Source organism: Sciurus vulgaris (genome assembly GCF_902686455.1).
Source record: "Sciurus vulgaris genome assembly, chromosome: 12".
Taxonomy (NCBI): domain Eukaryota; kingdom Metazoa; phylum Chordata; class Mammalia; order Rodentia; family Sciuridae; genus Sciurus; species Sciurus vulgaris.
In genome coordinates, this window is record NC_136473.1 from 77,613,999 (window position 1) to 77,639,701 (window position 25,703).

The 25,703-nt window shown below is 43.8% G+C and overlaps 1 protein-coding gene across 5 annotated transcripts in view; it reads right to left on the reverse strand.

Moving 5' to 3' along the window:
* SRGAP2 (SLIT-ROBO Rho GTPase activating protein 2) overlaps positions 1 to 25,703 on the reverse strand; it is a 244,242-nt gene that overhangs the window by 39,262 nt on the left and 179,277 nt on the right. For 4 of the 5 annotated variants that reach the window (XM_079107857.1, XM_079107859.1, XM_079107860.1 and 1 more), the window contains exons 8-12: positions 19,342 to 19,566; positions 15,526 to 15,627; positions 14,358 to 14,555; positions 4,916 to 5,000; positions 1,762 to 1,789 (exon numbers count right to left, since the gene is read on the reverse strand). In XM_079107857.1, the coding sequence (XP_078963983.1) occupies positions 1,762 to 1,789; positions 4,916 to 5,000; positions 14,358 to 14,555; positions 15,526 to 15,627; positions 19,342 to 19,566 (638 nt within the window). The remainder of the gene's footprint in view (positions 1 to 1,761; positions 1,790 to 4,915; positions 5,001 to 14,357; positions 14,556 to 15,525; positions 15,628 to 19,341; positions 19,567 to 25,703) is intronic. The other variant, XM_079107858.1, reaches the window with a different exon arrangement.

Here is a 25,703-nt window from a genome sequence, read left to right on the forward strand (position 1 = left end):
GTGCTGCCTCAGCTTCCTAATAGCTGGGGTTATAGGTATGTGCCATCACACCTAGTTCAAACAAGGGCTCTTAAACCCAGAAGTGAAGTTTTTAATCATGAAAAACAGTCTTTATGGTAGTTAATGAAACAAGTCACAATATTCAGCTCAATCCCAGAAATGGCTAAGAGACTTGTTACTTCCCAACTAAAGTCAAATAGAGTTTTTCTCTTCATAAAAGCACAGTAGTGCTTGTCTTTAATGTCTACCAACATTCAAAATTTGAATAGGAAGGAGCTGGTTCAGATTTGCAGATCTGAGTGAGACAATAAGATCTTTCTGTTTGCAAGGAGATGCTGGAAAATACCACAGGATGTTACCTACCATTTGCTTTCTCTTGGAAATCCTCAGGGAAAAGATAGGAAGCATTTTTTCTGGATTTAGAGGATAGGGCATCTACAATGGAAGAAATCTTGGGATATTCTGTCTATATTTTTCAAATTGTGTTGAGCCTCAGAGGACTTTTCTCAAAGGGAGTTTGGCTCAGAGGCACCAGACCCAAAACAAGGAGAGCAGCGCTTCTCTGCTTTGAGGGAAGGTGAGGGCTGGGGCCTGGCTACTGGGCCTTGCTCTGCCTCTGCTGCCAGGTCACTCTAGAAGAACCTCCTTGAAGTTCTAAGCCTCATGGAGCTAATGTAAAACACTGTTTCTAAGAGGGGATAAGAGTGACCCAAGGTCAGACACAGTGAAATAACCCCCCAACGGGAAAATCGACTCAGCTCTTTTCATCTTTTCAGAAACTTCTGCAGACACAGGACCTCAGGTGAACTTATATCACCAGAACATATATTCCACAGAATTCCATTATCCTGGTTCCTTCCAGTCCTCAAGCCTGGCATATTAATGGGACTTCAGTTATAATCCACAATGACAAAACGATGAAAGCCAAACGAAGCTATCTCTAAATAATGAGCCTATAATTGTAAATGGCTTATGATTATTGTGTGTGTTGGCAGATATAAGTGGTTGATATAATGGACTAACACAGGGTCTCTAAGGAGTCCAGTCCATTAGAGCTCTTTCTCCAGTTAAATCAGCACATTTTTAGGCATCGGAGAACTGTCGTCTGAATGGACGCCTTGCTCTCTGCCAGCTCGCGAGTTTTCTCATAGCAGCACCATGACTGGGAGGGAAAATATTTGGCTGGAGTTGGAGAGGGAGGGGAAGGTAGAGAAAGATCAGGAGGCCTGCATACTTGCACATCAGGCAAGGATTTCTACCAAATGCCATTTGGTAAGCCAACACAATAAAATATCTTATTATCCAGCAATGTCACTAATTAGGCTATCATCTTTGCCACGCATGAAAAAAAAATCTCAGATCAAACCCTACCTCCTGATCTTCTTTCTGTAAGTTAGAGATTTCCCAAAGCCCACATGCTGAAGTCTACCAGCTAAAGATAGGTTACCAGGATAGGATCCTCCAGAGTTAAATGTTGATTTTCCTTACAATATGGTGGCTTTGGGTAGTCTCAGGGACTACTTCAGCAAATGATACTCCCTTTACTCAGTTCTGCTCAGCTCTTTTCCTAAGTCACAGCAAACTCCACTGCCAGCTAGAGACCAGAGGGAATCAGTAAGGCTGAGGGAAGGAAGCCACCCCCACCCTTGGCCAGTCATTCAATGTCTGAACAACTCAGCCTTGGCTCCTTCTCAAGCTGGGATCTCTGGACCTCCTAGGCCTCTCTTTATCCCTTCCCAGAGCTGTCCATGCCATACCTACCTGGCCAGACTGCAATCTGTCCGCTGACCTGTAGAAAGACAAAGGTAAAGAGCATATGTTGAAATAAAAGGGATAGAGAAGGGAGACCCACCAGCCGAAAGGAATAATGAGCCCACAGTTTTGCCTGGAGAAAGCACTTTCTCTTGGTTGCTAGGCCACAGTTGCTGGTATCCCTAAATCTTAGGTTTGCCAACTCTTCTTCCCAAAGGCATGGATATAGGGTAACAAGAATGAGACAGGTCATACTTTAGAGAACAAATTGTTAGAAATTCAGCTTCTAATGACTTTGCTGGCTATCTGTGGTGGGAAGGAGGAGAGGAGAACAAGTTCTCCTGCTCCCGAGTCTGTGAATGAAGAGTCACTCGTACACACAGCTGGGGCTGGAGTGGAAAAGGAAGGAAAAGGAGTTGTCTGAGGAGAGGAGAGAGATGTGCATGTTCTGGCTTTAGATTCATACTAAATTCTGTTAGGTTAAACTGGGGTAGTGAGGCTGATGTGAGATTTTTTCTTCTTCTTCTTCTTCTTTTTTTTTTTTTTTTGTATGGGGAATTGAAACTAGGGGCACTTAACCACTGAGCCACATCCCCAAACTTTTAAAATATTTATTTAGAGACAGGTTCTCGCTGAGGTGCTTAGGGCCTCGATAAGTTGCCGTGTGCCCCACAGATGTGAGATTTAATGCTGACTCTGTTAGCAAATCATAGTTCTCAATCCAGTGGCAGACCCTAATAATTTAATGGGTGATAGCCAGCTTTTAAAACAGGAATTCAAGCTCAGCATAATGGCTCACACCTGTAATCCAGCTACTTGGGAGGCTGAGGAAGGAACCTCAAGTTTGAGGCCAGCCTCAGCAAATTAAAAGGCACTAAGCAACTTAGTGAGATCCTGTCTCCAAATAAAAAATAAAATGGACTGGGGATGTGGCTCAGTGGTACAGCATTTCTGGGTTCAATCCCCAATACCAAAACAACAAAACAAAAAACTGGAATTCAAACCTTAAGGTTCACAAGAAGTATTTGTATTTTTTATTTTTATTTTTTGTTTGTTTGTTTTTGGTTTTCGTGGTGCTAGGGATTGAAGCCAGGGCCTCATGCATGCCAGGTGAGCACCCTACCACTGAGCTGCATTCCCAGCCCCATCGATATGTCTTTAAAATTTAAAAATACATATACATGTATACATGGGTCATAATGTAGTATGTGGGGCTTTCTTTGGATCCACAGTTAATGAAGCTTGATCTGCACTAGACCCAAGTTAGATAAAGGAAAACCTCAGCAGGCAGGGAGTCAGTGAAGCAGAGCTCAGCTCTACATTCCCCATTCAAGCTCCTGAAAAAGGCAACTCCAAGGGCTGGGGGAGGGCAGGGCTTTTTCTTGCCTTTAAAGCTTGCTAATTGTTGATTACGGTTCAGCTCATCTTGAGCAACACCATCCCCCACCCTGAACAGCCTCTTCTTACCAAAGGCTCAGCTTTCATCTGCAAAAATATTATTCTGAGCCATTATTTTCAACATCTGTCCCATTTCCATTCTGGAATATTCATACACATCAATTATCCCTCTGTGGCAAGAACAAGGGGGCTCTTGCATTATGGTGACAAATGCAGGGACATGATGGCTTGCACACAGGAAGATTTACAGCTATTTTTTTCTTTATTGCTCCAACTTGTCATCTTCAGATTAAGGCAATTTGCAACACTAATGAATGGTCAACCTTCATCCCTCCAGAGTAGCACATTTGGTGCATACTGGGGTGGGAGCAAGCAGACCCCCCCACCCCCAAGATCCTGTTCCTTATCTTACTTGTGTGTTATGTCTTGACAACAACAACAACAACAAAAATTGCAGCTATAACTTGCTTCAAAGACTTCTGGGCTTTCTTTTTTCCAGTCTCTGGAGAGCGAGACTGATAACCCAAGAGTATAGATTTTTCTACAAGCAAAATCTGGCTCTCAATGCCTGGACCTGTTTAGTCTGAGTATCTTGGGTGACGGAGAGGAAAGAGACCAGAAGTTACCAAAAAGGCTCTCTCCACATTACAGAAAAAGCCTTAAAAATCATAAGAGCAAAGGTATTAGAGAAAAGAGAATTAACCATCTGGGGGACTCTCCCGAGAAGGAAAAGGTCTGGGTGACAACGGTGGCCAAGAGGCGCTGGTGTGAAAGGCAGGGCTCCAATTCCTGGGCCAATGAGCCCACATGCTCTCCTGGGCTCTGCAGTTTGTCTGATGAGTGCTCAAGAATTTATTTAAAAATGTCAGAGCTCTGTGTAAGTGCAGGCTCGCCTGTCGCTGATATTACCACACGGTCCCTGTAGCATCTCCCTTTCTTTCCCTCCCATCTTTAAGTGAGGAGATTAGTGGGGCAGGGCATTCAGAGGTATCCCCAACCTGGGAATCCCATTAATCATAGGATGCTGAGAGCTAGGCAGGAGACCTGGGCAGGGCGCCAAACAACCCTGAGGAAGCGTCTCTTTCAACCTTCGCCTTCTGTTTGACGGCCAAGAAGACAAAGTCCAGAGTGCCAGCCCGGTTCTCTGCCTTGCTACTTTCTAGGATCTGGCTAAGATCATGGTCTGAGATGAGACAGCCAACTCAGCACTGTGGCCTCAGCAGGATCACAGGAGAGAGGGGGCTGTCACTTAAACAGCACCAGGACCCTTCCAAGCAGAAGAAAGCAGACGTTCACCCTGCAACTTAGAAGGCAGTAGTCTGTCCATCACTCCTGCACCTGAGGATCCGTTCCCTCCTCAGAACAGCTGGCCATCTCATCTCACAGCTCCCTATCTTCCTGCTCCAGCCTCAGTCTCACAAGGAGCTGGGAGTTTTAACAAAGGGTCTGCAGAGGAAATAACTGCAGCCCCGTTACCCTGGTTGTGGCAGAGGAGACAAAGGAGGGGGCCTGGGTGGAGAGCAGGCACGCTCCATTTAAACAAATAGATGATGTACATTAGTGCTTCATTAAGCATTGCCCTTTCCCCATTACTCAAACAGTCATCTGGGGCATGTGCGTCCACGTTAAACAGGCTAGGAAAAGAAATGCATTCCTATAACCAGATTGGGTCCACCTGGTTGCGGACGGAGGCGCGTGCTCAGCAAGAGAGCTCAGCAGGACCTGCCTATGCTGCCAGCCTCCCGCACAGCATTCCCACACTCACTTTCTCCCAGGGTTTTCTGCAGAAGGTCGTGCTTGGCTTGTAACTTGGTGATGAGGTTCCGGCCTTCCAGATACTCCTTCATTTTCTGTAGGGGAGAGCAGAAAGAGTAGTCAGACTCCTAAGCGGGGGAAAAAAATCACAGATACTCAGCTGGACAATTCCCTTTTTGACATGTCTTTTGGTTTATGACCCAATTTCTATCAGGTCCATGTTTTAAAAAATTTCTGAGGCCCTGAGTCTACGGGCAGCTGCTGATTTTCACGGTGGATTAGTGCCTTGCTCTGTTTCCATAGGAATGTGACATTGGCCAGGACAAACAAATGGTCTCCTAAAGCCCCTCATCTATCTCCTTCAGCTGCACTGAAGAACAGAACTGTGGAGAATGTGGACGGACCCCCAGAGCCCAGTTTTCTTGGTGTGAAGACACACACCTGCTCTTTGGTGCCTCTACTGACATCTCGCCTGCCCCACCTCTCGCAGGGTGTATTCTGTCACACCCGCACCTGGAACAATTGCCCAGTCCCTGCCTCAGCTGCAAGTCCAGCATGCAGGGCATCTTCATTTGGGCCATATCCTAATTGGCCTCCTTCCCTATTCTGCCCAGTCTTTGCACCCCCCCCCACTTGCACACACACACACACACACACACACGAAGTTCTAAACAAGAGGTGGTTCCAGAAATGCAATCCCACCTGCTCTAACAGCCGGGATAGGATGCTGTGCTGCATTTTCAGTTATGATCTCTCATCAAAGCTTGTCTGCCCATGGAGAGACTGTATTTCACTGGACAATTTATCAAATCTTCAAAACAACTCTATGAATTAGTGTTATCATTAGCCCCATCTTACTGTCAAGAGTACTGAGGTCTGGAGAGATCAAGCTGCTCAAGGTCAGACAGTGAGCAGTGGAATTAGAAGACCAAGGCGTGGGGCTGAGGATGCAACTCAGTGGGACAGCGCTTGCCTCGCATGCATGAGGCTCTGGGTTCTGTCCCCACAAAAGTTAATAAATGATTAACTAAATAAAAAGGAAAACCCCCAGATCACCAAACACATGCAGTTTGATAATATGGTATCCACTCTGAAGCATTATAATAAAAGTTTCATCCACTATAGATTAGAGCAGGAGAGAAGCAGAATTAAACATAGCATTCCTTTTATATGTGAAGCAATCTAGGAGATTTTTTTTTTTCCTTTTTTCTTGGGTACTGGGGATTTAATGCACCCCTGGGGGTGCATTAAAACTGAGCTGCAGCCACGGCCCTTTTCATTTTTATTGTGAGACAGGATCTCACTAGTTGGTGAGGCTGGCCTCAAACTTGTGATTCTCCTGCCACCACACCTGGCAATTTAGGAGATTTCTGAACACTATAGCACACAGCCTTTCATTTGATTCTCACACTAACTTTACAGTACATAGGTAAGATGCTATTTCCTTACTAGAGATGAGAAGAAGACAGCAAGGAAGGAGGGTGTCAACTAAATTGCTCATCACTGCAAGCTAGTAGGTGGTAGTGCCAGGTGGGGGACCCAGGCCTTTGGACTCAACATGGCTTCTTTTCCACTCTCCCCCACAGTGGGGTCATTCTTGGGGATCTCAGTCTGCCTTGGTTGTCACCTGCTGTACTGGTTCACCTGCTAGATCAGGGGTCATCTGCCCATGTTTAATTTAGAAGTCGAATGGCAGCGTTTCCTAGGGTGTGATCTGAGAACTACTGGAAAGATGTGGGATCATTCAGGGGCTAAGTGGACAAAACATTTTAAACTATAATAGTTCTGCCTGTCTTTTAAAGTGTACTAAGTAAAAACAGAACTATACATTGAGGATCTGGTTTCAGGGCAATATCACTTATGATCAAGACTGATAGAAAGCAAAGGTTAGAAACGTGAGTTCCTTTTAGTCTCTATTTTTGTGTATTGTGTGAACTTTTAACCAAGGGCCTGTAGCTGGGTATGGTGGTGCACACCTGTAATCCCTGTGACTCAGGAGGCTGAGGCAAGAGGATTGCAAGTTTGAGGCCAACCTCAGCAACTTAGGCCCTAGGTAGTTCAGTTAGATGCTGTCTCAAAATAAAAAATAAAAAGGGCTGGAGATATAGTTCAGTGATTAAGCATCCCTAGGTTCAAACCCTGGTACCAAACAAATAAGCAGATACAAAAACAAAACTAAGAGGTACCTTCCCCCCCACACACACACACACTTAAAAACAAAGAAAAATCCTGTTTTCTCTGGATTCAGTCCTGGCCCCACCATACTTGCCCACATGGCCCTACATGCAACTTATAAACCTCTATTACAGCACTTCTCATACAGCTCTGTCACAGAAGGTTTATTATTTGTGTTTCTCTCCAGACTGTCTCTTCCCTATGGTCAGGAACCATTTCATTCATGATTCTTCCCATCCCTGATACTTAGGTACCACACCTAGCAAGAGAGCAGACACTTAGTAAATGCATGAAGAGTAAGTAAGAGAGAAGCACTCTCACTCTTCTCTGTATAGAACTGCTGTTAGCAGTTACCAAGCCCTGAAGTGTCTCCCTACTTTAAATATAAAACAAACCACATACTGATTCACTTCTGCCACCTTCACCAGGACCTGTTCCCTTGGCTCCTTTATGCCTTTGCACGAGAACATCTGCATGAGAATAGGCTCTCATGTCACCTTACCCTTTCCATCTGCTCCAGCTGCCAGCTCACCTGCTGCCAGTCTTCAGGGGTGATATCCTAATCCCTGACTAACTTCTAATTGTGGGCTTGGAATAGTATTTTGGGGCCTAGAGGTGAGAAGCCTTCAGGAAACATCCACTGCTAATAACACAACCCTCAAAGGCCTCTCTTTGGAAGACTCTCCGAGGAGACACAAGGGCTTCCTAATGAGGAAAATTCACCAAGAAACTGTAACCCTCAAAACAAGACCAGACTGCTCTGAATACCCCAATCATACTGAAAGGGGGTGGGTGCAAATTCCTCCCTCTCACTTAAGCTTCTACTCATGATTCTGGAAATCATTTTTTTCATTCATGTTCACTTACTAGTTAACTCTGGCTGTCACTCAGTGAACCATTAAAATAAATAATAATCTGATAAAGAGGTATGATGGATTACCTTTTCGGGTTCCATTAAATCCTAACGGATTAAAACTGTGTCAAGGTATGACCTGCATCCCTAATGGTGTGGAAACAATGGTTGGGTTTTCTGCAAAGGTAAGCTGGGAGTGGAGAGTTAAGGGCATCCTAGGGTTTGCAGATGTGTTATTTATCACTTCCCTATCCACTTGGAAGTCAGCACTCATCTGTAGGAGAGATAAGCTGGGAATAAATAACCTTGCCTTCTGTTGCTGCTGGACAGACAGGGAAAGTAGCTGAGAGCCGAAGACAAGGGAGGGATAAGTGGCTTTTTGATAATTTCTGGAGATTAGGGGACTAGGAAAAGAGCTGTATATGTGTGATCTCAAAAATCTCTTCCTTGCCAGGCACAGTGGTGCATGCTTGTAATCCCAGCAACTCAGGAGGCTGAGGCAGGAGGATTGCAAGTTCAAAGCCAGCCTCTGTAACTTAACAAGGCCTAATCAACTCAGTGAGACCCTGCCTCTAAATAGAAAAATAAAAAGGGGTGGGGATGTGGCTCAGTGGTTAAGAACTCCTGGGTTCAATCCCCAGAACCAAAAAAATAAAAAATAAAAAAATCTCTTTCTTGGGCAATAAAAGTCACATCCCTTATTTAAAATCTGTCTTAATATTGGGTAACTGATTTTCTTTTACTATACTTTTTCACCAAACACCCAAAAGTAAAGTGATTGCCTGAGGTTTTCACTTTACCTGGGGATTTTATTTTACCAAAATAAATCAAGTTTCTAAAACAGTCTGACTAATGCTTCCCACCCCAACCTTTTCATTAGATACTATCAAAATAAGATTTTTGCAAAAAGCAGGAAAGGAGGTAAAAAGTCCATTATGGAGTTTTGTTTTTTTTTTCTTTGCACTTTGAAACTTCAATTCCATTTTTATGTGACCGGTTGATTGTCATCCTGGGGACTGAATCCAGGGGGACTCTACCACTGAGTTACAGCTGCTCACCTTTTTGTTTTGAGAAAGTCCTGGCTAAGTTGCCCAGGCTGGCCTCAGACTTGGGCTCCTCCTACCTCAGCCTCCCGAGTTGCTGGAATTACAGGTGTACGCTACCGTGCCTGGCTTAAATTCCATTTTTATGATCTCATTATTTCTTAATAATTCCTAATTGGTATTGAGAGCAATGAGGTTGATATATTAAAAGATATTAATATAGTCATTTTTCTTTCTGAGGCCTCCATCCCTGACAGACATTTTTGTCACAGTAAAATGGAATATTCTAGGCCTGCCATTTACTAATTTTTCCAACTTTGGGCAAATCAGTTAACCCACTTGCGTCTCAGTTTTTCCAGTGGAAAAATAGGAATACCTTTTCACGAGGTTGCTGAGGATGAAGCAGGACAAGCATGACTGTGATTGGCACAGGGGTTGGCACATGGCAGGTGCTCAGAAAGCCTTTCTTATTCCTGAGTCACCTGATTGAGCAACCTAAAAACATTCCTTCCTTACCTTCTTTGCTTTGTGCTAATGTAAAAAAACAAAACAAAACAAAACAAAAAAAACAAAACAAAACAAAAAACTAAATCAAAACAGGCATGTTTAGGCATTTAAAAAACACTAATGGGCATAAGAATGCTTTTCAAATTTCATTTTTAGAAGTCCTCTCTTGAAATTTACTCTTACCATGGGGATATGAATTGCAGGACTTTGTTTTCACAATGAACTTGGTCTGAGCAAACCCACAGCTAGCTCTAAGTATCTATGCAGCAAGGGGTGGGGTGGGAGGAGGAGTGAGCTGGGTCTAGATACACAGATGTCATTACTGTGGCTGTTTCCCCCCCATTCAGGCCCGCTGACATTTCTCCTCCTCCCCGTCAATTTTTAAAGCAGGAAACAGCTGTTAGACAGAATACATAATAGAGTAAACCTTAAATGGAGCACATCTCTCCAGTTTAATTGGCAGTGCAGGGGCATCAGTCATTTGTACCTGTTTAGCACATGTTTACCAAAGCCTGCAGGATACCAAGATAGAAAAAGGTCTCAGATCACAAATTCCAAGTTTATTGGTCTAACACACACTGCTCCAATGGCCGGGCACTGTCTCCTTTCTAATGTTTTCCAAACTTGTCCCCAAGAATTCAGGTAGTCTGACTTTGTTATTTTGTTAGCCATCATTCTTAAACTCTTTCCCACTCCACCCCCAATACAAGAACCCTATACTCTAAAACTCCATTGAAGTAGTTGGGAAAAATGCCAGCCTTCTAACTTTGATAATTCTTGGCTAAACAGTGAGCACTATGGTCTATGAGGAGAAGAGAACTGGCCGAACAAAGAGTCATATATCCATGTAATGGAATTCTGTCCAACCATTGAAAAAGGAAGCAGACTTTTTTGGACTAACATGAAAATATATAGAACAAATTAAGTAATAAAAGTAAAGAACAGCACGAGTGGTGCGCTTCTATTAGTCTTTTTACTTTATTTCATTACATTTCTAATGTGATCCATTGTATTAAAGGGTATTTACCAATATATTAGTGGTTTTCCTACGCATGGCCGCCAAACTAGTTTCAATCACTGGTAGTGGGAGAAGAAGCAGAGGTCAAGGACAGGGCAAGCCTTTACTTTTTCATGCATGGCCTTTTGAAATTTTTGTATCTTAAAAAAAACACCCTATTTAAAAGAATCACAATAGTCAGGCATGGTGGTGAAGCCTGTAATCCCAGTGGCTTGGGAGGCTGAGGCAGGAGGATTGGGAGTTCAAAACCAGCCTCAGCAATTTAGCAAGGCGCTAAGCAACTCAGCAAGACCCTGTCTCTAAATAAAATACAAAAAAGGGCTGGGGATATGGCTCAGAGGTTAAGTGCCCCTGGGTTCAATCGCCGGTACCAGAAAAAAAGAATTACAATAAAAACGGCAGTAAGAAAAAAGGTAGTCATCGCTGGATGATGTGTTATAAAAGATGAGTGACAGACACCAAGTCCAGGAGATCAGGAAGCATTTCCCTACGTATGGTATATAAGAGGGGAAAGCTGCTCAGTGTTTCTGAGCCTTGCCCTTTAGCACCACTCCTTCAGCAGGGTGCAGAGGAAAAGCCCATGACCAGAGATTTCTGGGTTCAGCTGCTGCTGAAGACCTTGGCCAAGAAGGTTAGGTTAGATGATTTTTAAAATTTGCTTTACACTGGAAAATTTCATGATTATTTTCCTGAGGTTCCTGAAAGCCAGTGACCTTTATAGGTCATACTTCAAATTTCTAATTGATGTCACCTGGACAGATTAATCTGGTTATAGCCACAAGTGGTCAGAAAACTATCCCAGAAGTCCTCTTAAATCACTAGGTACACTATCAAGACACAACAAGGGACCACTTCTAAACTTTCCAAAAGAAGGGCAAAGAGAAGCAAAGAAACACAGAGCTTTGTATGGTTTGGCAAGCACAGGCTGTCCCTCTAACATGGGCATCTTTTCTCAAATGTCCATTTTACCACCCCAAATAAGTCCTCTTCTCATGAGATGAATTATCTGAAACATTTCAGGTACCAGTTACGAAAATGATGAACTCTCTTGTAAATCCATTATTGAACAAGCCCAGACAAAAACCATTCCTGTAAGCCATGGAAATCTGCACACAATTTTGATAAATAGCACCATGTTCATAAAAGACAGGAAATGGGTTAGAGGATGTCAGTGCATTTAGATAGGTGAAGGGGTGGACAGGATTTAAGAGGTCACCAGCTGGATGGAACAGGGTCATTCCATCTATTCCTGCTTTTACTGACTTTGAATACAAGTATTAGAGATTTATATAAGCCAAAAAGTAATTCTGACAAAAGTCATCTTACAAAGAATTTTATGTCCCAAATTTTCTTAACATAAAAAAATGGAAATCTTCCTCAATGTAACAAGATTGAGTCATTTGTATCTAAGCAACCCAGACAGATTAACCAAACAGTCTAACAGTGAATCTTCAACAAGCTCCTGAGACGATGAAGCTTGGGTCAGCAACACAGTCCTAATTATAATTAAGGAATTCTCTGAACACAGGACCCAGGTTTCTGTATAACTTCATGCTTTCGCACACTCTGCTCCTTCCTCCCCAATCTTCTGCACAATTCACTTGACCTTCAAGATCAAGCACAAAAGCCACTTTTTATGATGCTTCCTGAGTGTCATTCATCCTGGTTGCCGTTTATGTACATGTGCACACATGCATTTGAAAAAGTTTTAAATTTCTTTTTGAATTACAAAAATCAATTCATTCTGCTGGGTGTGATGGTGCACACCTATAATCCCAGTGGCTCTGGAGGCTGAGGCAGGAGGATCACCAGCTCAAGGCCAGTCTCAGCAACTTAGAGAGACCCTAAGTAACTTAGTGAGATCCTGTCTCGAAATCACATACAAAAAAAGGGCCGGGGATGTGGCTCAGTGTTTAAGTACCCCTGGGTTCAACCCTTGGTACAAAAAACAAAAACCAAAACCCAAAACCAATGCATTCAAAGTGTTTATAGAGAAAAAGTAAAAATGAAAAGTTCTCCCTTTACATGCCCAAGTCCATCATTCCCCTCTTCATCTTAATATTCTTAGCATTCTTAGCCTAAAGCATGGTGTCTGGCATACAGTAAAATCCACAATAAATGATCAATGAATACACTGGCAATGATTAATAATAAATTAACAATGATGATGTTGAAAATAAAATTTCAGCATTTACTGAAATGCTGACAAACTATGATCCAGGCAATGTGTTAAACATTTTGCAAAAATTATTGAATAAACCAAAATGTCATTCCATTATTTTTTTGAATAGATTTTAATATTTCACTCAGTTACTTTAAAAATGTTGTAATAAAATGACTTCAATTATAAAACAATATGTTCAGTAATATCCCATATTTTGTAATCAAAATATAAATATATATTCTCATATGTATTTGGATATGCATAGAAAAAATACCAAAAGGGAATATATCCTAACACCATTATCTTTCTAGGGGATAGGATTGTGGATTATTTTTATTTTCTTTTTTTTTTTTAATTTCATATACTAAGCATATTTTTCTTTGTATAACTTTTTTTGAAATTATTTTACAAGAATAATACTCTTAAATCACTCCCTTTCAACAGTCTTCTCCAGGATAAAAAAAAAAAAAAAGAAAGAAAGAAAAGAAAAAAAAAAAGAAAAGAAGAAAACAACCCAAGAATTCTGAGCTTAACTAATTAAAAAACAGATTTTTTAAAAAATTAGCAAATCATTAGTGTTCTTAATGCAGAAAGGGCAACGTTCAAAGGAGAATTAAACAAATTGTTCCAGTTGGAGGAAAAATTCAATTTACTGCATGCAGACTGTGCTTCTTGACTGAAAAACAAGTTAATTCCTTTCATTCGGAATCAGTATGCATATTCACTGGCTATATTTCATCTCACATCTGCAAACTTAATTTTTCCTTTCTTGGTCTTTGGAAGATTAGGAAATAAATTTTAGTCCAGGCAACAATAAATCCTACTTGGCAAGCTCAAAATAACTTAATTATTAAAAAGCAGCACCAAAAACCAGCTAGCAACCTTCCAAGGACTGTTAACACCACTTAAAAATAAAAAAAATGGGTCCATCTGTCTAAAAGAAGATACATGAATAACAAAATACAATGTTTTGGAATGCTCTGCAAAACAACAATGCTGCATATTGTCAATCCCTTTAAATTTTAGTAATAATTATGAAAAATAATTCCCCAACAATGAATGTTACAAAATAATGTCATCATATCATCTTAAGGAGACTTTAGACTTATAAAAATAAGGTGTTAGCCAGCATATTTGGATGTAGTTCCTAAGAACCAACATGATCCCTTGTAGCTGAGAAGGAAGCTTTCAAATAAAAGCCTACTAGCTGCTTAAAGATGTCTTTTTAAAAATTCTGGTAGTAGCTGGCGCATGCCTGAAATCCCAGTAGCTCGGGAAGCTGAGGCAGGAGGAATGCAAGTTCAAGGTAGCCTCAGCAACTTAGTGGGGCCCTGAGCAACTCAGTGAGACCCGTCTCTAAATAAAATATTAAAAAGGGCTGGGGATGTGACTTAGTGCTTAACCACTTCTGGGTTCAATCCCCTGTACCAAAAAGAAAAATCCCCAAAATCTTCATAGTATACTTGGGAGTATCTCTTCTTCCTTTGGGGTGGTGGGGGTCTCTGCTAGACATATACGACTTGTAGATATTGTCCCTTTAAGTGCAGAGATGGTCTCCAAGTATGCCCAGATTTAAATCTAGGATATTCAAAATCTACCTTTCCGACATCTGACAAGGAATGTGAGGTCTAAAGCTCCCGTGGGTGCCACAGTGCCTGCTGATGCTTTGTAAAGGCTACTGGGCTCCCTTACCGTGAAATAAAACTGCTCTGTCTCTTGCTGGTTAGCTCTCCTCTTAGCGATGCTGGGCTTGCTCATGAAGGTTTCTGAGACAGTTGACTTGACAGATTCCATGGAATTGCTGTACTGGAAGCAGTCAGACACATCAAAATCCTCAACGGTCACAATGTCCTGGATGGTCTGCAGGGTGGCCTCCATTGTCTTCTTTACCTGTGATGATGAGGGTCAACATAATGCATGAGGGGCAGGCTGCAAAAGAGTCTGGAGAAGTGGGAGAAGAGTGGGCTGGGAAGGATGGAAGACACCACAGAAGGTGCAGCTCTGCTTCCCACCGGACGGTGCCAAGAGTGATAAAGTACATGGACCCTGCTACAGCATGCTACCCTCTTTAATGAGGACCTAAAAGCCATCACCCACTTTGTGCTATATAATTGACTTGGTTCTTTTCTTTAATGCTTACTTTTAAAATTTGACATTAGCTCTTTGTTATAATAAAAGTCCACCACTATACAAAGAGCTAGTTAAAACGTCTGATGGGCAGAGTCCTGCAGTGCCCCAGGTTCTGTTTCCTGAGCTTCAACAAATTGATGAATTTGTTTCTGTATTTGCAAACCAAGTGACCCAACCCCAGTTTTTGCTGATCTTTCTGGGAAAAGTAAGACTTACTGAGAAGCAAGGTAAGAGGCCATCTGAGCTCAACAGAAAGCTGGATCACTGATCAAACTGCCCTTTTGAACTGGCTGTTGAAAGAAAATATGTTGGGCCCAGAAAAAAGTCACCCTTTCCGAAGAGGATGGAGATATTTGAAGTGTCAAAGTCAAAGGCCTCTGTTTATTTGAAAATGCTGGAAAAAGCCAGGCATGAGGGGGTGGTTTCAGAGACACAATATTGTTCACACAGCTGCCAAGTACCATTTTGATTAAATGTGGAGAAGGGGTAAAAAGCACTTTGCAAAAGCTCAAAATAGAGCACAACCTTTGGCAATGCAAGAGCAACTTCCTGGAGTTCAAGGGCAGGATGTAGCAGGGGGAAAGTCCAAGCCTACATTTGGCTAGGAAATGTTTGCAGCAGCCCGGACATTCTCTGCATGCTCCTTCCACCTGCTCCCAGATGGGCAGCAGCAAGAAGTTCAACAGGGAACCTCAGAGGGCGCTCTGAGCCTCCTAGGTGGGAAACTTACCTCTTCATTCTCAATCTTCAGAGTGGATAAGCGGGACTGCAGCTGTTGGCATCTCTGCACCAGCTCACTCTGGACAGGCTGCTGGGCACAGAGCTGGGAGGCCTGCCAGAAGAAAGTCATACCGGGTCAGGAAGAGGACACAGTTCTTCTGGCAGTCCAGAGTTCTCTTACTGCTAATAAAACTAATTCAAGGTGTAAGGCTTGCAGTTTGTGTGTGGAAACAAAATCTAAAATTGATGTGTGGGGACCTCTTCTAGGACCAAAGGGCTCATGAAAGGAATGGAGAGAGGGATTGGTTTAGAAAGACCAGGTTTCTCTCTTTGGCGCCTCTCCGCAGGCTGATGCTTGGCTGAAGTGGGTCTACACAGGGTCTACAGCTCTGTGGAAGGCTGAGGAGGCTGGAAAAGAGTGCCTTGGGCAGCCCCAGCTCCAGAAATACAATGCTTTGGCACAGTGAGGATTTCCTGCTGGAGGTCCAAGTGGCCACCTCTCCAGCCCTTCCCTCCTCCCCCTTCATACACCAGAGTGAAAGCAGGAGAGAAGTGGGTCAGGAGGCTAACTTGCCGCTCTTGGCAGCCAGCGTGTGTTTATAAATCCAGGCCATGCATGAGAAGGCTGACTCAATGAGAGAGCGCGCGAAGCGGGGAACAAGTTCACAGGCTGTGCTGTGGGCCCCAGAGGGCATGGAATCTGGTGGAGTGTGACATTTTCCAAAGAGCTATCATTTTGCCCCAGGTCTTTACTAGATCTCTGTGGGAGAGGATCCTCTGCAACCTGCCCTTCCCCCAAGAATTACTGCCAAGAAGCTTTCCCCTGTGTGAAGGGACAGCCAATCTACCGTCCCTCTTGATAGGGGTGTGGCTGTGGCACGATGTCACCCCCAGTCCCCAAGATGACTGAAGAGGAGCAAAAGGTAGGGGGCAGAATCCATGCGCAGGCAGCTCCTGTCATCTTGCTACCATGTATCCTTTAGCTCTCGTCTGAAGAGAGCTTTCTAGTTAGGACTGGGCTCCATCCTCCTCAGCAACGAGTGGGCATATTCATATGCTCAGAGACCATTCTCTTGCTTGAAAGACAAAAACTCTCTTCAAATGGAGGGGGCTGGGACTTGACCTTTTCATCCATTGGCTTTTAAGCTCCAAACTGCTTTGACCTCTTCTCCGGGCTGAGAGGCTGACCCAAGCCAGCTCTCAGATCTGAAGAGAGCTGACTTCACTCTGGCTCTTGGATAAGTAGACACAATGGAGAGAGCTCAGTGGCCAGAAAGAGTTAGTGCCAAGAGTGAAAAACTCTCTGGCTGCCTGATGTCACCAGTCAGGCATTCAGAGCCCCACAGGCCTCTGGGGGCACCAAGAGTAGAGAAAGGCACCACCTCCTAGTGCATCTGCGAGCGCTTGGCATCAATTCATGTGTTGAGGGCCCCAGAACACCAGTCAGTGTGGGGCCTTGGCCAATTTCAGGGCTTCTAGTCAAAATGCCACCAAACTCTGGTCCTATAGGGTTCAAGGACTTCCAGGCAGCTCTTTCATGCTGCCTCCACTGTCTACGGACAACCCACACTGATGAGGACAGACTGGCTTCAGGGACCAAGAATCATCTCTTTTTATTTTCCACTCTTGGGAAGACTAGGCTAGAATGTGGAACCTTGTAAGCTCTAGGTCTGGCCCTGGCTCCTGCCTGGCTTTGCCATTGATCAGCTAGCTATATGACATAAAGAGAGCACCCAGGCAGAGGAATGAACTATTGATTTTTAAAGTAACCCAGACCTGGCAGGGAGGAATCATGGAGGAAAATTCACCTCCAAGTCTGTTCCTTTAAGACATAGCAGAGCTGCTGATGCATGTTTTGGCAGGGATCTCCTACCAGGGTGCAAGGTAATGCATTCCAGCTGTGCTCTAGAGAATGGAAATGTGGCTCTGACAGGGCTAGGAGGGGGCCTAAGTACCCAGCATCTGGATTCCCCCTTTATGGAGACAAGCTGTTTGGCTCAGAAGACAACTCAGTCAACACCAGAAAATGTATCACTCTGCTCAGCTGGTCCCCAAGTTCCACCAAAGGTTGGGAAGGAATCTCAGAGGCAGCTGGGGAAGGAGTTTAGAAGGCAAGTTTGATCAGGAGCCAGGGCAGGTGAGGAATGGGGTTTCCTGGGGGTTGGTGACACCCTTCCCCCGACTCTAATTGCACATGCGGCGGCGTCTCACTTCCCCATCTGTTCAGACGCTGACATCTCCGAAGCCACAGCAGTGGAAACAGTCTGTAAGTGGTTTGGTTTTCCCAAGAAGGAAAGAAATCCTTTCCATGCTTTTGTCTTCAGGACAGAAATGTCCCACTGTCCATGGTGGCCTTTGAGGATAGTGAATCTTCTGATTACACTGCTATGGTTGTTACTGTGGAGTGGGGCTTTCTAAGGAGTCTGGATGCTAATCCTAAGGGAAGCACTGCACCAGGCAAGAGCACGTTGCTGTTTCTTGGTCCCCTAGCATCCGTGCCTCCTTCTTTTGATAACTTTGGTCTCACTGTCCTCAGGGAGAACCTCCCACTCCACAACTCGGGCCAAGTGCTTTGAATGAAGCATCTGACCCAGACATTAGCCAGGAAGTCAACTGATACCCAGCCACAGTGACTGTCTCAGGGATAAGCACATCACCCAATCAGAGCCAGTGGACACAGTGAGACCTCTGTGGGGATTCTGAGGAGGGAGGCAGATCCTCATTCCTCTGGATTCCAACCTATAGGGAGATAAGGCTGGGAATGCAGTCACCTTGCCTCCAGGTAAGATCCCGAGAATGTGAAGTATGACAAAAAACCCACTGAGTCCTTATAAAGTTCCTCTCCTAAATCCAACCATGCCTGAAGGTTCATCCTGATCCTTCCTGCATTGGAAGCCTATTTACCCACCTTCTGATTTGTAGTTGAAATCATGGCTCCCAAATGCAGGAATGAGGTTCATTCTGATACTGCACAAACACCAGAAGGAGAACCTAAGATTCAGAACCAGGAGCTTCTCTTTCCTCTCACTTTACACCCTTCTTGTTTCAGTCACTGGAGGTGAAGAATCCCCAACAAGGTCCCCACATTCATGCTCCCTCCCTTGGCAACCAGCATCAGGCTTTCAGGATCGCCTCTTAGCTCCTGTCCTTTCTGGAAACACCTACACTCTTGTGTTCAATATCCAAGGAAAACTACATCCTTCATCACAATCTTCTGAACCCAGGAGAAGAGATCCTTCAGAACTCTGCCGAATGACAAGATCACTTCATTCCTATGCTTAGCCTGCCCTTCCTCCCTCAAAGAAGCCTCTAGGGCCTGGCCCCACCTCAGCTCTTGCTTCTTCCAGTCCACCACTTGGAGGGCCCCTTCCCCCACTTTCCTTTCACATATTAAGTAGTTTTTAGAATGTACCAGTTGTTCCCTCTGATTTTTTTTTTTTTTTTTTTTTTTTTTTAATGACAGGGTGTTACCATGTTGACCAGGCTGGCCTCAAATTGGCCTGGAAGTCCTGCTTCAGCCTCCCAAGAGGCTGGAATTATGTGCACACATCACTATGCCTGGTAGCTGTCCCCTTTGGATGTCCCTCTCTGTGCATATTTCTCTCTCCCAACCTCAGCTAACTCTCTCACTAGACATAAGTTTCCTGAGGGCTCCAACAGGCAGGCACTTGGTGGCTGTTTGCTGAATGAGTCACATGGGCCTCACCTCCTTGACAGGAAGCCCTCTTCCCCCAGAATAACATGGCCTCTGTGTAGTGTGTAGTGAAGCCGCCCACAAACATACTCAGGTCCCTGGGGATGTGTGAGAATAGGAAGAGGGCCTCACCATGTCCCCCATGTGGGGCTGGAACTCAAACTTCATAGGGGGGCAGAAGACATTGTTGTACATCTCCATGAGGCGCTGCTTGTCACTGGTAGCATCCAGGTTTTCTACTGCATTCTCGATGGCATCTAGACCCTCATGCTTCGACTGTTCCAGATTTAATTCAGCAGAGAGGAAGGTGCGCAGGGCCCGGTTCAGACTAGCGTGGTAGCCTAGGTCACAACACTGCTGTGGAAGGAGAAGGCACGTGAGCACACCACGACAGCCCCAAAGCCTGACAGAAAGGGCGGGTGATCCCCAGGGCAGATCTGAGCACATCAATGCGACTTGCTGTACAGTGGGAAGAAGGCTGAATTCAGAATTCCAAGATCTGCACGAGATAGAATTCTCAGTTCTGGACTCCCAGATCAATGGTTAAACACACCCTAAGGACTGTGAGGTGGCTAGATGAAGGAGGACCCATAATGACCAAATGATATGATTTAACTCAGTGCTATTCCATAAACATGAGAAGGGTTAAGAGTTAAAGAATTCTATTGGGTGCAGTGGTACATGCCTGTAATCCCAGCAGCTCTGGAGGCTGAGGCAGAAGGATTGTGAGTTCAAGGTCAGCCTCAGCAACTTGAACCTTGGGTTCAAGTTGTTGGTATCAAAAGAAAAAAAAAAAAAAAAGAATTCTATTTCCAGGTTTGTCTGAGGTTGCCATTATGACAAAATTCAATAATAACAATATAGCCTGCCACTTCCTGAGGATGGCTGTGGTAAGTTACTACATATCAAGCACGCCAGACCATTTCGGCCCTCAGGGGTCAAAAATCTAGAGTGTTCCAACAGCAGCTAATTTACACACCCTCAGCTCCAGGTGGGAAAATAAAATGAGAGGCTGACTCTGTGGGTCAACCCACCAGCTTCTAACATTCCAACCCTGAGTCGCAGAGTAGGATTTCTATACTGAAGCTCCTGCCCTACAGAAATAGCATTTATAATACTAAACAGTTGCCTGGCATGGTGGCACATGCCTGTAATCCCAGTGACTCGGGAGGCTGAGACAGGAGGATCACGAGTTCCAAGTTAGCCTCAGAAACTAGTGAAGCCCTAAGCAATACAGTGAGACCCTGTCTCTAAATAAAATACAAAAAAGGGATGGGGATGTGGCTCAGTGGTTAAGTGCCCCAAAGTTCAATCCCAGGTACCAAAAAAACAAAACAAAACAAAAAACTAAACAGTTTCAAACTAGGCGTTACTAAGGATATTTATATCATATAATGGATTCTGATTTCCTACACCAAAAAGTACCAAAATCAAAGAGGCAACTATATAAAAACACAACACAGAAGGCAGACTCAAGCAACCTTAGAAAAGTCACTTGCCATCCCTGAACCTGTTTCCTTGACAGAAAATGAACAGATTCGACAAAGCCAGTGGTTTTAAAGCTGTAGACCAGAGTGCCCAAGTTCTGTGCTAGGGCTCACTCAGGCTGCCCCCGAGAAGAAGAGGGCAGCCCAACCAGTGAGCCTCCTATTCCTCCTTCAACGAAGCCAGCTCTGCTCATTTTTCTGTTTAATATATTGGGAGTCTATGTAAGGTCTGGTTTGAAGAAAGAATTCTTCTGTTAAAGAAAAAGTCTGAAAACCTTGGATTAAATGTAATCCCCAGGCCCTTTTCAGCAACGGCATTCTGAAACTCTGTGATAATATTCCCCACTTCTCCAAAAGGACCCAGAGATCCAAATTCTTCAGCTATTCTTTATCCTCTCTATTGCTTAAGCAGCTTTGAGGCCCAGACCTAAGAAGAAACGTCAGAGAAGAATCCATGGATAGAGAAGGCCATCTGTGTGACTGTCACTTCATCGCATAAGCAAGCATCAAATTAACTCTCCCCCCAAGCCTTCCCCCTCATCAAGATCACATTGGGAACAGCTACTACTGGGGAAGAAAAAGCACATGACATGCCTCCTCCTTCCAGGCATCTGACAGAAGCTCAGAGATGGAGCACCCGTTGGGCTGGGCTCTGGATTCAGTGCCAACAGGCTCTGGCAGGTGCCTGGCTTCAGCAGAATAATGGCAGTCACAGCTTAACTAGAGCCAGAGGATGGAAGACATTAAATTCAGATGGGAGGGAGAAGCAAATGAAAGCTAGACAAAAGCAGCTGATTGGGAGGCTGCACGTGCAGGGTCCCTCCTCCCCTGGGAGATGCTGCTGAACTAGCCAGGGGGCCCTTGAACCTTAAAACCTTCCTGAGGAGCTCTCTATAGGCCCTGATGAACTCTGCCTGTAAGTCCAGTGACAGGTAACATTGCCACAGCGTAGGGTGGGGGTTGGAAGGAAAATTAGGGGGAGGCAAGTTGCCCTTCAGGAACCTTTATGTATTTTTGGAAACTCCCGTTCTCACTGCTTCTGTCCTAAAAATACCTTATCATACACCAGTGCTGTCTGCTTCACTGTCCTAAAATGTGACTTTTATTATGCCCAGTTGAAGAACCACTTATTTTTTTTCTAAGGTAAAAATCCACCTTCCTTAGTTTGGAAATGTAAAGAAATGCTTCTATCCACTGGGTATGTTTACTACATGCCAGATAATGTACTAAGTGCACTGTGTACATTCTACATTTAAACCTTCATAATTACCTACCACTGAGGTCAGTATTTTCCTAGTTTTCCATATCAGGAAGCTGAGGTTGACGGGTTAAATAATTTAAGCAAGGTCAAACAGGCAGAACAAATTATGTCTGCAGTCTGTCCATCTTACATTATCTCCCTCTATTTTCTCCTTCAGCCTGTTCTGCTCCAATCCAATGACATACTCTTTGTTTAAGATAGTGTTAGAGAAGCATAGGCCTCCAACCAACTGTGGGACCATAAGCAAACTACTTAATTCCTTGGAGCCTTGAAGGGGGTAACACCAGTCTTCACAGATTATTCTGAGGCTAATAACAGGCAATGCATTTACACATATCTGGTACTGCATGGATATTTAACATCAATCATCAGTATCCCTAAATCCACTGACCTCTATCCTGCAGCTCCTAGTATTTTCTCTTCCTGAGATGTTTCCCACTCCTCTTACCTGCTGGAATTGTACCCACTCTTCAAGATCCAAATCAAATTCCCAGCCTCTCAGAAACAGCCAACCCTGCATCCCTGGCCAACATCGCCCCGGCCTCCACTTGGAACTCTGCTGATGAGCCCTCACATGACACAGAATACTTGCCCTTATCCTGTGGTTTGCCATTTCCTATCCCCAAGCAGAATACAAGTTTCTGGAGGACTTGGTCAGTATTTTGCCCTTGTTTATTACCCTCCCACACGGTCGGCTTTGCTCAGAGTAGGCATTTGATAAAGCTTAGTTATCAGTCCAACTGAGGCCACAAGTAGATTCCAGCCTCTTGGGAAATAGTCTGAATACTGACCTAAGTCAAGTGAGTGGGTGTGGCCTTTTGTTCGCTTACTGTGTATGGTCTGAGGGAAGCAGGAGCCTTCCTAGGCTGCAGCAGTGCCTCTATTTATATGACCACCCTGTAGCTTCTCTGTGCAAATGAGTGGGAACCTGAATCACAAATGTGCCTTCTGGCCCTCTGCACCTCCAGCTAACCTGGGCCATTTGGAATAGGTTTTCCAGAGCCTTGGCCATCTATCTATCTGTAGGGGCAACAGCCAGAAACTGAGACTTTAGCAAAAAAGCAATATCTGGTCAAGGTTAGATAAATAGGATTTGAATATCTCATTGTATTCCCAGGAGAATCCCAGTGAGTAGAGGCAGAGCGATATTTTGTTCACACTGGGGACAAAGCATGTTTTCCATGGCTTCTGATGAGTTCTGTGGCCACACTGCGCTCCCCTGGCCATTTCTAGATTATATAAATGTTTGATGAAAACCTTCTCAGGGGAAATCAAATTTTTATAAGAATTTAATGACAGCCCACCCAGATGTATGATAACTGGAGTCAGTAGCTTATTAACCCTTCACCAGCTGATATTCTCAAAGACTCTGGAAAAGACCTAGTAAATAAAAATGGGGTTCATACAGAGGAAAACAGTAACTGCCCTTAATAAAAATTTCCACTGGGAAAGCCAAGTTCCTTCATGTCCAACTTGGGTGTACATGATGTCGTGGACCCTCTATCCAGGTACCTGGCACTCACAACGTGCCAGCTAAGTGTGAGGACAATGCCCTGCTCTTCATTCACCCATCTGCTCCTGAGTGAGTGACAGGCTGAGTGAGTCACAGGAGCACAGGGGAGGACAATGACATTCCAGTGAGCCTACAGTTCTTGATGCTTTCAAGTGAGCTCAGAATGTCTTTTTGGCCCAAAGTTGAGGTTTTCCTGGTGTGTGTCACATATCTCACATGGACTCCTACAGTCTGAGTTTAAATCTCACACTATACTATAAAAAGAAGTCGGAGGCTAGACCTTGTGTCAGTGTGATGGCATTGACAGAAATAACTTCTTCTCACTTCTTTTCTTTGCCTTAAATACACATTGAGATTCAAACCCCTAGAAAGACGGCAGAATGTATACATACCACAGATGGCAAGGGACTGTAATATGAATCATCCCATGTCTTCCAGCAAGTTCTGGATACTGTCAAGATCAAGATGCCAACACACCCAGGTTCCTCACCCACTCCTGCTCTGTTGGTGTGTTGCCAAAGCACACTTTTGGCCCTTTTTAATTGCATAGGTCAGCAAGAAAAAGGAAGAAACTACTGATATATGCAAACAACAAGGATGAAGCCCAAAAAAATGCGAGGCAAAAGAAGTCAGACACAAAAAATCGTATACAGTATATGCCTATCTTCATGAAATTCTCCAACAGGCAACACTAATTTATGATGATTGAAATCACAAAAGTGGTTGCTGTAAGGTGGGAGGTTGACTGGGAAGAGACAGGAGGAACTTTCTGAGGTGACAGGAACATATCTTCCATCAAGGTATTTATTCTAGATCTTGATAGAGATGTAGATTACAAGAGTGTACAAATTTGTCAAAACTCTTGAAACTAACACTCAAGTTCAGTCATCATATGTAAATTACACGCTAAATCAGTATTAAAGGCACAAGAAGTGAAGCAAATCTTGGCTTAGGGGATCATCTGCTTCCTCTTTTTTTCTATTCTATTCTTTCTTCAATGAACATATCCATGTTCTGCTGCATATTAAGCACAAGGGGCTACTAAAGTTTTATAAAGTAAGTCTTGGTCCCTGCCCTTCTGGATCTTAGTACAGTGACTCTCAAACTTGTGATCCTCAACTCTCAATAAGAATATATTTACATCGTCACATACATACATGAATACCTATGGGCACACAAGCATGCATATATACACCTAACCTAAAAGTTTCAAAAAATAAAACCTAGCCTCACATTTTTTCCCTATTCGAGTCCAATCAATTTCCTTCAAAAATCAGGTCAGGGGGCTGGGGAGATAGCTCAGTTGGTGGAGTGCTTGCCTTGCAAGCACGAGGCCCTGAGTTTGATCCCCAGCACCACAAAAAAAAAAAAAAAAAAAAAAAAATCAGGTCAGACACCTAAAAGTGAATTCATGGCTCCCTTAAAGGATCATGACCCAAGGTTGAAACACCTAGAGTCTACGACTATCTCTCAGGCAAAACTATTATATTTATTTGTACCCCTGGTGCTGGGCACATGGCCTCACCCAAATAAATATTTACTAAACATTTATGGAGTACAGTAACCTTATCAACTTTTCCTAAAAAGACTAACTAATCTGTCCTCACCCTACAAAAAACAAAACCCAAACAAACAATAAACAAAATAAACCGGATACAACCAAAATACAACAGCAAAGAAAAAAGAGCAAATTTACTACCCTTGTGGCCGGGAATGCTGCCACCCCAACTTGCTCACAGTCCCCTAGACCCATGCCCTGCTGAGTACCGAGGAAGCTGGCTGTCTTCTTTTTCAATGGCAGTTCATACCATATATGTGAAGTTAGGTTCTTAACAGGCCTTAAAAAAATGATGAAAATAAGGTCCAAAATAGCTTGCTTTTTATGCTAATTTTAAAACCCCGCTCACACGTGATGAAGAAGGTTGTGACTGATACAGAAGTAGCCCCTGTCTTCCCCTGAGGTCAGAATTTGGGTGAAAGTGGTAGGACAGTGAATCCCGGGGCAACAGAAAGGGAAGAGGACAAACCAGTATAAGAGGTGTGGCACCCTGCACAGTCTTTTCTTTTTTTAAAAAAAATTTAACCAAATGCAAGATAAATAGCAGAAACTGAGCATAAGAAAGAACTGATTCTCTTCCTCAGGCTGAGAACAGGCCTCTTCCAAATAGTGAGGAATTGCTGTACTAAGAGGATCCTGTTTAGGGCTTTGACCTCTATTGAAGGACAGTGTTCA